General features: G+C 32.0%; 1 protein-coding gene across 1 annotated transcript in view; it reads left to right on the forward strand.

Annotated features, from left to right (window-relative positions):
- LOC121391079 (spidroin-1-like) overlaps positions 1-15,418 on the forward strand; it is a 41,744-nt gene extending 26,326 nt beyond the window's left edge. The window contains exons 4-5 of the mRNA XM_041522831.1: positions 10,240-10,292; positions 15,282-15,418. Of these exons, the coding sequence (XP_041378765.1) occupies positions 10,240-10,292; positions 15,282-15,418 (190 nt within the window). The remainder of the gene's footprint in view (positions 1-10,239; positions 10,293-15,281) is intronic.
- The last annotated feature ends 852 nt before the right edge of the window (positions 15,419-16,270 follow it).

Consider the following 16,270-nt stretch of genomic DNA (forward strand, 5'->3'; position numbering starts at 1 on the left):
GAAACCATTTAGTGTTAGTGTAGTCTGCCAAAACATGAGCTTTTTATTGCATTCTCAGCAATTCATAAGTTGTATCTACTCTTGTGTGATGTAATTGTTTGATAATGATTTATTTGTTGTTTGTGTCTAGTAGAGGAAAATTGAGTTTCCATAGCGATAGTCAATGAATGAGGTAATTAACATGATTATTGAATTAATTAATGTATTTATAAATAGTTTATTATGTTAATTGATGTAAAAATTTTGAAGTGGCATTTAATTTTTGTTTGTTATTATATATAGTACATTATTTGAAGAGACAATCTACTACAAATTATTTAGACTTTTAAATTTATTTTCAGTTTTGTTGAAAGTAATAAGTCTTCCAGCATTAACAAATAAATTGACAAGTTAAAAAATTTGCTAGTTTTTATGAATTCTTCATTTATTAGCAAATGTTAAAGGTTCTTATGTTTTTTCAAAGCTACATATTAAACATAATTTAAAGGTAGACCCTCAGTATGGAATATATTTTGTTTTATTCTTGTTTGTTTTGTTTGTCTGTTTAGTATTTACATGATCAAAAGTTTGTTTCCTTTGAACACAATATGCAAATAATGTAGGCCAGCATTGCTAATAAAATAACTATTTCAGTTAATTAACGAAGTACTTTTACTCCAACTCGTGTCATTATAGTGGCTTCTAAAATATACTACATGTAAGGGAGTCATACACATGCATGTACCACTACAAATGTTAAAATCAATTAAGACACTTATTGTAGGGACTTTGATCAATAGATGGACTGGTCATGAGGAAACCCAAGTTATCCCTATCATAACTGCATAATGAAGTATTTTCTTCCAACTTGTGTCATTATAATGGCTTCTAATATACAGTACGCGTAGAGGCATGCATATGCACGCGTCCATGTACCACTACAAATGTTAAAATCAATTAAGACACTTATTGTGGAACCTTGGTTCAATAGATGGACCGGTCATGAGGAAACCTAAGATATCCCTATCATAACTGCTTAATGAAGTGTTTTTCATGTAGGAGGAGGCTAGGAAGCCTATATAATGACACTATGATTATTGTTGACCTGTTGTTGTATGCCAAGAGTAATATCCTGGTATGCAGGATATTATACATGTCTTGGTATATTAGTATATCTATATCTCCTGATCGTAAAGAGATTACAAAATTACAAAAATCTCGTTAGGCAATTGTTTCTGAGATCTTATCAATAAAGTACAATATAATTTATTCTTAGTCTGATATTTGAAGAGTAAGTCCCCCACCAACTATGGGCTAGTTTAATTGAGATTCCTCTATACAAACAGTACACTTATATACTGTCATGGATAATTATAGTATAGAAAAAATCTTCTAATACAGTATACAGTACACAAATAAAGTTATTGTGTAGTATATTCTTAATGTTTATGCTTGCAAATATTTAGAGTTCCAGCTGCTCTTCTAAAGCAATTCTTTTACCTACTCCTTTCTCAAGTATGCATTCGTTGCATTGTAAAGGGAATAGAATTCATAGTCTATTGTATGTATTCTATATATGATTGAATGATTTTAGTCCTATTGTTAAGGAGTGCGGTCTATGGAAAACCTATAATTGATGTGTGAGCCTTGGTTTAAGGGAGTTTCTTTTTAAGACCACTAAATGTAAGAATGGTCAACCATAAAATACTATTATTGTCTACTATACTTGAAAGTGTACTTGTAACAACAGTTGTGGAAAGAAAATGTATTAATGTACATGTAATATTGTATATTTATATTTTTTGTACTAATTGGCGCTATCATGTTGAGAAGAAGGTTATATAACAATTGATAAGAACAATTATGCGTCCAGACTCACTCTTGTGTATTCTTGTCATTATAAGATATCATTGTACTCTTTCTAGTTGTCGTCATTATTTACTACATGTATTTACAATAAATGAATTAAGTTTGTTTAAATTTACTCTATTTATAGTAAATATTAAGAACAGTAATGACAACATTACTGATTTACAGATATAATATTTATCAAAATATGATTAGATCTTATACTTCAAATACAATTCCCTATTTCAATCAAACAAAGTCATGATATAACAGTTTAGAATTGTCTTGTATATTTGTTATAATAATCACATGTTATATAGAGGTAGTTATTATTTTTGTTTAATATTTTTTGTAATCTGATCTGTGATAATTGGTACTAGATAGAGTAAACAGTAATCAATTATACTTGAAAATAATTAAAGCAAATTACTACAAAAGTGTGTCTTTCTTTAATTAACCAGCTATATTAATGTACATGTACATGTATGTTAATTTGATTTGTGTACGTACGACAGTGAAGTGTCCTCTGTGTGGACAGTATTAAAGCAGCTGTCTTATTTAAGGGATATGGGTTATAATAGTGTAATGTACTAGTACCCTCTTTTGTTTACTGGATAATATGATGTAGTACTGTTATATGATATAGTACTGTTAGTGTAATGTACTGCTACCCTCTTTGTTTACTGGATAATATGATGTAGTACTGTTATATATATTCTAGTTATGTTCCTGTGGCAGTGGTTGGATCAAACGAATTACTACAAAGAATTAAGTATCAGGATCAAGAATGTAAAACAACACGAAATGAGATTGAAGGTTTGTTGTCTTTGTCTTTCTTTTCCTCTCCCTCCCTCTCCTTAAGTGTCTAAATTTAATGATCGTTGTATGATTGCAGACCTAAGCTATTGTATACTATAAAAAAACTTGGTATTATAATGTATTAGCTATTTTACTATACAATGTCTATTTAAGTATTTATGACTTTCTCTTTCCATACACATTCACTTTTTATTCCATATATGCTCTTATCCACCATACACCCAGTGCCCAATAATTCATCATGGCCTTGACCCTTTCCATACATGTCATGTGACTACACCATATATAAATCAAATAGACACTGACTTGATGCTTTTCTGTAAGCCTATTTGGACTGAATCCTAATAATACTAATCTTTGTTTATTGCTAAATCCAGCCTTACATTCCATACATGTTTTAAATGTCAAGTGTTCCAGTGTCTTTGTCCATATATGGTAGTCTATTGTGTTGTAATCCATTGTCAATACATGTAGCATGTATTGAATGCGTGTTTACATTAGGATTGGTCAGGTGTTTAGTGATGTAGAGGTTTTGTAGGTTCTCTTGGAATGTGTGGTGCTCAGGTGAACTTGGCTTTGATCTTGTACTTCGTATTGTATCCCACTTTATTTGTTTTAGTTGATGAGGAATGTGTGTACGTGATATGTAGAGTCTCCGAGTTTTTATGGTCTTCTCTGAGAATTTGAAGTCTACAATAGTTTTATCTGAACTTAATTTATTTTCCATTCGTTCAATTCTCTTACTTGTTAATTTATAATTACTCTTGCTAGAAACAAAGCATTAATGTAAATTACTACTAATGCTTAGATCACGTATTCTTTTGACAAAGGATTGTGTAACAGCTGCGTGTTCCCACAATATTATACTAATGGTTTGTTGGGAAGATACAATTATGTGGTAACTATAAGTATGCCTTGAATTCAAATCGATTGTACTTGTATCAGTGGTGTGATAATGTTACTAGAGAGAGTAATGCATTAATATCAGATAATTGAAAATATTTTTGGAATTAATAGCGAATTAGTGAATGAATGATTTTGATGCTCAATAATTGGGCAAGCTAAAAATGAATGGAAATATAGATGGTTAACAAATTGACTAATGTAGGATATTTGATTCACAGAAATGGATGAATTGATGAGTATGTTGTTAGTGTAGTAGCAGCTGTACTATGTATTATAGTACATTCATATTACATCATTACATGTACAAGATTACATCATTACATGTACAAGATTACAACATTCATGTACAAGATTACAACATTCACATATACTCATGTACTTAATGATATCATGTCTCTGGTATAGAGATTATAGACACACTGTGAGGCTTTTGTATTGGTTAGCTTGAAGGAAGTTGGGAGAAAGTAATTACCTCTCTCTCTCTCTCTATCTTCTAGCAATGGCTTCCTCTTATCTTGTGCTTATTATAATGTCTGCTATTATAAGTGCATCCATTGATGTGTTCTAATGTATTTAATATGATCTGTTAAAATAATAATTTTTATATCTACACTTTTTTATATGCGGATGTGATTACTTGTACATGAATAGACATGTATTTTGTGTTTGTTTAATTTTTGGTACCTACCTTCTCTCTGTCGCTGTCTGTCTTTGCCTCTTACTGTGTCTGTCTCGCTGTCTATCTCTGTTCTTGTCTGTCTTTGTCTCTCTGTCTCTGTATGTCTGTCTCTGTATGTCTGTCTCTCTTTTGCTCTAATTGTTTGCTAATTCTCATAAACAATAACCTGTATTATTCTGTTAATACTATTAATTAATGAGTGGCAACAAATTAGTGAAGACAGTGGTTATCTCATTAAAAGATTAAATAAACAAACAAACAAATTATACTGGTTTATTTATTACAAGTAGAAAGTTGATATCTGATTTAATTAAAAAAGAATAATACAAGTTAACAAATCATGTGGTTGTCATGTGATAAAATTAACACAATCATATGACTTGGTATACAGCTTGGTGTTATTTAATTTTCATTCCATTAGATTATGTCAGAAGAAATCAATGAACTTCAACAAGAACAGTTAACAGCTGCTGCTAAAATATCAGAATATCGTAGAAAATTAAATGATCTAAGTCACAGAGTATTAAAAGTTAGTTTGTTACTCCCACATCTAATTCACTCACAAATTACATGGATTATAAATTCCTTGTACATGAGTTTTCCATTAAGTAACATTAGCTACCTGTCAGTTCCCAACCACGACATGTTTGTGTACCCTCAACACATATATCTAGTACATATTTGTACATATCTCTATATACTATATCTTAGTATGACTTCCAGTTAATTGTACATGTGTGTATCATAATAATTATGACATGCTAATGGACTCGAATTGACTCCACACACACACACACACACACCCAAGATAAATTGTTGCAGCTGTTTATATGCCAGCAAAGTTCCCCTATGTTCACGTGAATGTTAAATGTGTTGTTCATTCTTTGACTGTACATTCTCTAGACAGAGTGTCATGTACTTAACCACACCTTTTTAATGTCAGTACAACACTATGTTTGTTTAGACTATCTGTTCTTAACTTCCATGTAGAAGATTTGTACTTGTGTTTAATAGTCTATCATTATGTGGCTTATCATATCTACCTGTGCAATAAGGCAGAGGAAGTAGCCTATTAAAACACTAACTGATTAGTAGCTCAGGATTTTTTCACCATGTTTGTTGTTTTTGGTGTTACCAGGTGATGTCACTATTGTACATTAGTTTTATTACTAAGCTAATGATGTTGTATTACTAAGCTAATGATGACATAGCCTCCAGCTTGAATTCTTTAAATGTTCTATAGACATTACCATGCAATGGTGGCAATTAGACAGAATGCCTATAGCATCTTCCAAGGGTTTCTGGTTTGGGAGAGAGAATGGAATGTAGTTAGCTAATCCCTCCAAACACACGATCTATCCTATGAACTCAATATCTGTTGTTATAGGGTACTGATCAACAGTGTTATTGAGTTACATTCATTACATAGCTATTGTGTTGTTTGTGGTTGGCAAACTTTGGCGGACTTTGGTGTATAGTGTTTCATTTGAGTGAATTAGTACAACATTGTGTGTAGTTGAAAGTAATGCTAGCTTCTGTGAGTGGAGTAATTGACGATGCTTAGTATGATAGAGTGGGTGGTTGATAATTAGGTATTGTTTTTATAGTGGTAAGTTTGTTAGTAATGAAGTTAAGTTATTTGCCAACACAATTATTTTGTTGATTTAACCTTGTGTTCAATTTTGATATATTATTTTAAGGAAATATTTCAATCAATATTAGGAATGATGTGTCAATCAGTATTAAGACCATCAATCAATATTAGGACTATGATATGTCAATCAGTATTAAGACCATCAATCAATATTAGGACTATGATATGTCAATCAGTATTAAGACCATCAATCAATATTAGGAATGATATGTCAATCAGTATTAAGACCATCAATCAATATTAGGACTATGATATGTCAATCAGTATTAAGACCATCAATCAATATTAGGACTATGATATGTCAATCAGTATTAAGACCATCAATCAATATTAGGAATGATATGTCAATCAGTATTAAGACTATCAATCAATATTAGGACTATGATTGTAGTTAATAGAATGTGTATTACTTGGCAGATTACTATTGCTAATATTTAAAGAAATAACTTGTTTCTACTTGTTACATTCCTTTAATGTAGAATATGGAGAAAAACTAGTACAATATTGTGTTGGACATACTTATGTCCCAATGACAAAGCTAAAGTCAGTATTAGAACTTAAAAGTGATTGGACAATATTGTGATGTGATAGTCAACTACAGCACTGTGATATCATGTTACAAATAGTTGCTCCTTGTAACATATCAGTACCCTTGGCGCTATTGTCCTTAAAGTTATTGATATCCCAATGATTGTGGATCTTCAATACTCTTATCAATGGACCGTAATTTGTACTACATTTATTGGTGTTCTTGCTTATAGTGTTCAGTGAACTTAATGCTGAAGCATTACAAGTTATGAAGACATAATTGTCATTTCTGCTCACAAGGTATTCTGAAGCCTGTATAGTGGGATCATGTCTCTACACAATTATAGAATATGTCCTCTGGTAACGAAATCAAAGTGCAAAAGTTTAGCATTTACTGGAGTTTAATGTACAGATGGCTAGGATAGCACAACTTGTATTGTAGATGGGGCTTACTGATATAATGGTATTATCCTTGGTCACTTATTAAATGCTGATGTTCACTACTCTGGACCTTACTAATGTAGCTATCCTGGGTCACTGTGGTAAATACTGATGTTTAATAGTGTAGAGGTTATTAATGGTAGCTATCCTTGGTTGCTGTGGTAAGTACAGATGTTTGCTAGTTTAGAGCTTCTAAAGGTCATCTTAGGTCACTGTAGTAAGTACTGATGTTTACTAGTCTAGAGCTTACTAATAGTAACTATGTTAGGTCATTGTGGTAAGTACTGATGTTCACTAGTTTAGAGCTTACTAATGGTAGCTATCCTAGGTCACTGTGGTAAGTAAAAATGCTCACTAGTCTAGATCTTACTAATGGTAGCTATCACTGGTCATTGTTATACTGCTTACTTGTCAAGTAATGATGTAGTTTCTAATACATTCATACTTGATATTACTTCATGACATTTATGTACATATCTATATATATTTTGTGGTACTGAAAATTTTCTTTACGAGTAATTTGTTATATAACTAATAAAAACAGATCAAAAAGTAATAATTATATATTCAGAAACCACCAACTAACATGTGATTTATAGCATTGTATTGCATGGTAGCTATCCACTCATTCATTTAGTCATCATCAATTGTTCATGGAATACTATTATATATAAGAGAACATGTCATATAAAATACTTACATTTCATTCATACCTTACATTGTTAGTAAGTCATTAGATTCCACAAGGTTTCCTGCCTTCTATGTCTCCAATAACAGTCCACCTCCACTCCTAGTGGTACCATTATAGGTAAACCATTCCTTACATGACTGCCTGACTTACATACCAAAGGAGACAGTCATATTACCAGGTGGAGTGTTAAGATACTTAAAGGTAGAATTGATTTGTGTTGTCATATAAGTAATTATTTGATTATAATAAATTACCTTTGTGTTAGGTCTGCCGAACGTATATGGTAGACGGTGTTCAAATATGGACTGACGTATTTTGATATTAAGAGTCGTCAGCATTTTAGTTTTTATTCAATATAGTACTTTTGTTGTTGGCAGGGTTCTCTCTAATGATCAATGTTGAGTGATTATATACATAAAGAATATGAATTAGGGTTAATTTAGTGAAATTTCTTTCTCTCTCTCACTCACTACACTACACACACACACACACACACACACACACACACACACACACACACACACAGGTGATGGTAACACAAGAGAGACTAAGAAAAATAGGATGGTCTGTTCAACCATTTGAAGAACAATTAAGGTTAGTACATGCTTTTGTTCACCAAGGTAGAACAAACACAGAAAGGAAGCAGCTTAAATAATTTTAATGAGATACACTTCCTGAAATAATGGATAATGCTTAAACCAGCCTGTTATTGTTTTGATCAGATGTAACAGCTGCTCTCATGTTGTTTGTCATCGTCCGAAAGATGTCACCTTAATGGAGATATACCACAAAAAAGTGCGCTACATTTTATAATCTGGAACAGCTGTGAAATCAAAATTACTTTGTATGTTAAAAGGCTTCTTTAGTCTGATCAAAATTGCTCCTTTGATACTGGTTTAACTAATATGACTTCTTTAAGAAAGTTCTTTAACTAGTAGACACTTTAAGAAACAGGTTTATCTTTTAAAAAACAGGTATGCTTGATATGGGACTAAAACATGTTAGTGTTGGTTTAGTTGTAACTACCCAGAGAACTTGTTTATACAACCGGTTTAGCTAGTAAAACCACAATGAGTCATGCCTACTTATCAGTTTGCAAGTATAAGCAAACCCGATAGTATAAATGAAGCCATAAAATGTGATAATTTTTGTAAAATTTATTTCTTGGATTTTTCTCATATTTGGTTGACTTTACTTAAATTTTATTGCAGCTGAAATATCTTTAATAAAAGCTGCTGTAAAGACAGTTCAGATAGTAAAAAAAGTATAAGTGATTAGAGAGTTAGAAAGTCAATACACTCAGAAACAAATCTATTAAAACAATAGCTTTGATTACAAATTAATTCTAAGGTTTAAATATTTACTAATCACAACGTCTCAACTATTATAATATATCACCTCACAGTATACACAAGCATATATACTATACCACTAACAAATATATGCTACCTTTGCAATCATGACCAGCTGTGATCTCGGTTTTGTCATCTGCTTTGGGGCTTCTTTGTGTTCTGATCAATTTGCTTCTTTTAAAACTTGTTTGTGCAGGTTTAACCCGTATGACCACACCGATTCCCGCCTCCTTGTAAGTATGGTTTTTATTCACTTGTACTGTAGTATGGTGACCAGAGGTGTCGGTGAAGCCATGCGATATTAAAATATGAGTGTCTTCAAAAAAATTAATTTCTTGTGATTGACTATGAATATTGTTATTGGTCCATTGGTAAGGTCAGGGGATGGATGTTTGTTTTTAACTTGTGTAAATAACAGCTTTGTTGCTAGGTTTTGGTATAATTCTTATTGACCATTATAAAGTATTGATTGTAGTGTATGTATTCTCTAGACTAATGAACATCAGGATAGCTATTATTAGTAAGTTCTAGACTAGTAAACATTAGTATTTACCACAGTGAACTAGGATAGTAAGGTCTAGACTAGTAAACATCAGTACTTCTCATGGTGACCTATAGGATAGCGTTAGTAAGCTCTAGTATTAGTGATTTTAAATACTCTAGAACTATCCTAGGTCACTATGGTACATAGGCCATTATTTCCAAGTAGCTATTAACCCAAAGAGCACCTGCATATTTTGGGGCAAGCCATATATTTGAGATCAAAGTACAATCCTGATCCTTGAGCAAACACATGGTTTATGTTGGATGTGTCTAGGCAACCAGTATGATGTATCTTGGAATGGATATTATGGTCAGTATATTAAATAGGTAGTTCTAGATTAGTGAAGATTTGCTATTACTACAGTGACTAGTATAGCTACCATTAGTAAGCTCTAGACTAGTAAACCTCAGAACTTACCACAGTGACTTAGAATAGCTACCATTAACATCAATACTTGCCACAGTGACCTACCATAAATCAGTAAACCTCAGAACTTACCACACTGACTTAGAATAGCTACCATTAACATCAATACTTGCCACAGTGACTTACCATAAATCAGTAAACATCAGTACTTACCACAGTAACTTAGGATAGCTACCATTAGTAAGTTCTAGACAAAGTATTTGCCAGAGTGACCAAATATTTTTATAACTACATACATTCAATGATGTTTAACATCAGTAGTCTAATTAGTGAGATCAACAATTAGTAAGCTATTAACAATGTGTTAATATTCATAATACTATATTGCTTATAATAGCTCCATCATATTTGTTTGCATTCTGTGTTCCCTAGAGTCAAGCTGGAGGCAATTCTCCGTGAGTTAGAATCGCCCCACTCTCTTGAAGGTACTTAATTTCTAAGTTGTTATTAGCACTCACTTAAATTCAATTAGATTGTGTTGATTTCATGCCAAGACCACTTGAGATAATTAAGTGTGTGGATGGCCTTTGGTCATATCAATACTTATCCACTTAAGCCGGCTTTTCTTTGCTGATTAGTGATGATTACATACTCTACCAGCTGTAACTAATTAGCCTGTATTGATCATTGTATTTAAGTTTTCAGTGGTTTGTAATGTAATAAAGAGTGGTATAATAGTTAGTTTGAATGTAACTCATTTAAGTGTGTGGATTATGTCAACAATTTACTACAAACCTGGCATTAAAGGTATGGTATCTCTATATGGGATGTGTACAAATATAAAAATGTATTTTAAGTTAATTCTTTCATATGTGACAATCAGGTTAATGTCATTTTACTTTCTTTTCTATAATAGGGCAGATTGAATGAAATTATGTCCCAGTTAAGAATGCAAGCTCAACATTCTGGACCCATGCACTCTAGCAACAAAGTCTTAATGGATCCATTTTTAGCAAGTGATATAAAGATGTAGTATATAAAATGGATGGCTGGATGAATGAAATAGATGTATAGAGAATTGAATAGATAAATAACTTATAAATGGATACATAGTAGTCTAAGATGATGGTTGACTATAGTAAAAGGAACAATTGTTGTTATTAAGAGATAAAAAATGCTAAAACAATAAAAATAATGAATTAATTATAACAAAACAATGGAACAATAGAGTATGAATTATTGGAATTGTGATTAGATCAACGATATAGTACATGTACATGTACATGTATGTTGTCATATGGTGGGTTGCTATTGCTTACAGTGCTATGTGAACAAGCCGTCAATATTCTTGCTATCTCTGTCGTGATGAGAGCAACTTTACTCACATGTTCTCATCTGGGAGCATGCCAACTTGGCCCTCAGTGTACATTAGTACAATCTGTCATTTCTCACTATCTCTAGTCGAACACCTGTATTGTGTGGGAGACCACATTGGGTGAATAGTTGGCGTGGCCTACATAATACTATACATACATAATGTACTTATATATACATATACTTTAATACATACTTAGTATATCCTTGATATTAACTGTTCAATAAGCTTTCTGTGCTTAGGGAGAGAGAGGGGAGAGAGAGGGGAGAGAGAGAGAGAGAGAGAGAGAGAGAGAGAGAGAGAGTAATGGTATAATAAGGGAGAAGATAATCATGGAGGGAAAGATGGGAATTTTGATCAAAAAAGGTAATTTGTCCAAACAAGGAATAAATTCATTTTTATTGTGTTAATTTCTTTGCTTCTTTGATTTAATAGTAGCTGTACTATATTCTACTCTTTACTATCCTAATATTTGTAAATAGTGTCTAGTACAAATTACTGATGAGTCTCAAATTACACCATATTAAACAATGGGTGGATTAATTACTATAAAATTTTAATACTACAGATAAATATTATATTACTATTCATTAGTTAAATGCTCAATGATATAAGGACTATTTCATATGTGGAACATGATAAACTACAGTCTAAAAATTCATTACATTTTCAGAATGAGGAGGGGTACTTGTTAAATTGGTCATTATTGGAATTGTTAGATGAGCATCATAAAATTTAACAGCTGCTATTAATGACACTTTTCATTCACAATATCCACTCATTGTCTACTCATCCTTAAACTATTTGGACATATTTGTCCATTGTTGTTTTTACCCTGTAGTCATCTTTGTATCCATCCATCCATCCATCCATCCATCTATCCATCCATCTACATATCAATTCAATGAACCATCTGTCCCATCCATTAATTATTATTGTTTAGTCTAATCTTGATATGTTTTCAATGACAAGCATCCTTCCAAGTACTTGCTCCTGGAATAGACTACAGGAATTGTATGTGTAGCTACACGATTTCTTTCATGAACACAATGTACATGTAACTAGGATACATGTATACTAGTATACATGTACATGTATGTTATATCATGGAGTGATTTTTTAACATAGTGTTATTAGAAATAAAGGATAGAGCAAACCTCTATTATTTTATCCGTGCTATGTTCTTGCTGATTTAAATTATATACATGAAGTGTAAGATGGTGTTTCAGAAGAAGCTTTATTATTTTATTACTTTTCCTCTTAGAAGTCAAACAAGTTGTAAAGTGATAGCTTTGTGCTTGAGTTAACAAGCCAACAAAGGTTCTATGTGTGGCTTCTATGTAAGCCATAATTAAGAGCAAGAACCCCCCAAAACTGAACACATTCTTGGCAATGGTATACATACACATATTACAAATAAATACTTGATAAAAGGTGCTGTAATACATTTTTTTTGTAGATTTCTTCTTTCCCCCATTCCTTGTAGTATTTACTGTTTGTCATCTCAGCTCTTTAGTCTGTTTTATTTGTTTATCACTATATAATAAATGCCTTGTGTCATTTTAAGGTGCTCAGTATATCTCTGAGGTGGGTAGTCTCCATTATGTAGCGATAATCATAACTAAAAAGGTTGACTCATTGATATAATTGTGTAGCTTAAATAAGAGTTTTAAACTTCATACAAGCTGAGAAAGAAAGCCTGTGAAGATTTGGCCAATAAATATATTTTCATAATGTTCATACTATTTTTGACCACTTCCTTCATATCATAGACTTGTCTGTTTTGAGAGGTGATAAAAGTGGGTTATAGATGTGTTATTAATGTCTAGTGTTGGTTTCTCCTTAAAGTCAGTAGTAAGGGTTTTCAATGGCTGCTATATATTAAAAAAAACTGGTGGATTTTTTTATAACAGATATTTTTCTTTAATGTATTGCTATGTAATGGATTCTTGTATTTGATAACTGGCAACATCAATCCACCAATTCATCCATGTTTGGTCCATACATTCATGTCATCATTATGTCCATCCTTCCCTTCATACATCTGTCCATGCATCCATTCATCTAATCTTCTATTCATTTGTCTGTCCTTCCATTCATCCATCTTTCCTTCCATTTTTTTCCATCCATACATTTATTTTTACTTATCAATTATTCATAGTTTGTAACATTTAGCCCAACACACACACACACACACACACACTCACACACAAACACACATCCACTACAAATACTCCAAGTTGCTATTCTGTAGTAGTAGTAGTATCAATAGTAACAGCTCCAACTAACCACCTCAGCATTAATATTCAATTGCTAATAATCTATACAATCATTTACCATGTTAAAATGCCTGTAAGATATGAAATCATCACACACATCACTGCATCACACACAGCTCAAAATTCTTTTAAGATAACCCCAATAACTTACTTACAATTATACTTCACTCACATTAGCCTAATGCATCATATGTAATATATAACATTATTTTCCAATGTATGTCCTACATGCATATAATCCTAACATGAAGTATATACCATACTATCATAAGGGCAGCTCCCAAAGGAATGGGCATTATACATACATCACATCACATGATGCAAGGTACATATATATATATATATATATATATATATATGTAATGTTTAGTCTTCTAGCGGTGTGACTGGTATTTCCTCCCTACACTAACTTGCAAATACCAAACCATGTCTGGATACATTTTTTACGCATCAACAAAGACTGAATGATGACTTGTTATGCAGTTTAGAAAGCCTTAAAGTGTTCTGAGGAATCTAGCTGGAACGATTCTCGTGTCTTCTTGTAACCCGACACTTTCCAATAATGTCTTTCACATTGGCTGTATTTGGCAGTAAGGAAATAAGTTATTGCAGCTGCATTGGATATCCCAAATTTGTATATACACAGAAAATAGGCTCAATATGGTGATGACAATTTAACTAAATTAGCAGTCCACAAGTTTTATGAATTTAATTGTGTCCATTTTTGCCCTAGTGGTCAGTGTATAGTACTCACAAAGTTGATATCAAAGATGTAGACATAGTAATGAATTTACATTAATTCAAATAGTAAAAAAGTCCTGTTATAGTAGCTAGTAGGAGGGAATGTACTGCTCACTAGCAGTAGATTTTTGACTGCTAAAATATACTATTGTATGAACACAGTAGCCCAGATATTGTTTCACTGACTGGGGTTGGGCAAATTGTATATTAAATCATTACATGTATCATGTGTCATTGTACTAATGGCATCACTGAAGAATTAGTATATGCAGCTGGTAATATTATAGACTATTTTAATATATAAGACTCATTCTAAACAAGGACTTTATGTAAATATTGTTCTAATTACTTGGCCATACATAATTCTAGCTAATAGCAATAACTCAGTCTGTGTACATCCTTCCAAATAAACTACTGGTACTGTTTTTTTCACAACAAAGGTGGTCATTGAGGCTTGGTTTTGCAAAGCTATCTGCCCTCATCCCTCCTAGGGCACCAAGTGGTCTCCACTCTACTTTGGCTTCACCATCTTAAGCCATAATACAGCATTTGGTGGTCAAGTCTGTACTATATAGTATTGAGTTACTTACCAATAATGAACGCCAAAGGATAAATTTGAGTGAATCATTTACTATTTGTTGTAATTACTAAAACAACACAAGGTTTATAATTCTAATCATGTATGTAAATGGGAATCATCTCCTGTATTGGGGGGGGGGGGGGGGGGGGGGATAGTAAATAAATTTATTTAATCAATGGTTCTTAAAATAAGAAGTTATTAAATTAGTTTTATATATCAATAGAAACCAAAGTTTGAGCTATGTTCCGTGTAGTCAAATAAATCATATTCTAAATCTAGGTCATAAGATATGGTTGTGTATCCTGTAGTAATTTACTTAACATTAGATGTTTACAAACTACAACTAAAATACAGTGGAATTCTCTAGTATAGTGGACATTAGGAACTTTAAAACAATCTTTTGATAAACAATGTATAGTGTATGAGTAGCAGAAGTGTATCCTAATTGTAGGCGAGGTTCCACTTTATATCTATTTTTGTGTCTGTGCTTGGTCTTCAGGTTTGTCTCTTGTTTCCCTTCAGCACTTAACACAACAGCAAGGAGCACTCTCGGAAATGATCAAGATTATGAAACAAGATTTTCAAGATTTGAAAACCGTTGAAGATGGTCTAAAGAACATGGCACAATCTCTTTGAATTTTTTTTCATATATTATTTCTGTTTTTTTCTGCATCAAGTTAACTTCCTATATAACTCATCTCACTTCCTATAGTTTCCAGTACCCCTCACATGTAAACATAACTATAGTCAACCATAGCATTACAATAGAGACCTGTTTATGCAACAATCTCTAACTGTTATGGTCTGATATTCACTTGTACATTGTGGAAACCTTACATTATTTAGTCCAGGAACCATATTACTATAATGTTAAGTGCATGGTCAACATATGGCTTATTTTATACTGCATACACTAGCTACAGTTACGATCCAAGGAGCCAGCATGCTATGTCGGTTGTATTTCTAAGGCTTCCAATATCAGGATTTTTTGCAAAATATTTTTTGCCTACCCCGTTTCTCTTTTTAAAATAACTCTGAATTATCTGTGTAAAAAATTTATATTATTCAAGTCAAAATTGGATTGGTAATTACATTATATTATACTGATAACGATATTCATGTCCTGATACATTGTTATATATTCTTTTAGTTTATATAAGCAAATTAAATTACTAACTGTATAATGAAATAGTCTGTAAATTAATACTTTGCAATATCTAAACTTATGTTTCTTGCTTGTGTTTCAGTTTGCAAGTTGTATACATGTGCATAACAGATACAGAGGAAATGATTAAGTCAGTCTAGTAATCTGTAGTGGTTAGTAGTCAATAATGAACGGATGATTATTTTTTTGGTTATTGGTTGGAACTTTGACTTAATCACTTATGAAAACACTTTATTATAAATCAAAACAGTAATATAATACTGCAAATATGCAGGACATAATAAAGTTATATTTATAGTGGACATGTTTAAATATTGCAATGC

This window comes from Gigantopelta aegis, unplaced genomic scaffold (genome assembly GCF_016097555.1).
Source record: "Gigantopelta aegis isolate Gae_Host unplaced genomic scaffold, Gae_host_genome ctg1618_pilon_pilon, whole genome shotgun sequence".
NCBI lineage: Eukaryota > Metazoa > Mollusca > Gastropoda > Neomphalida > Peltospiridae > Gigantopelta > Gigantopelta aegis.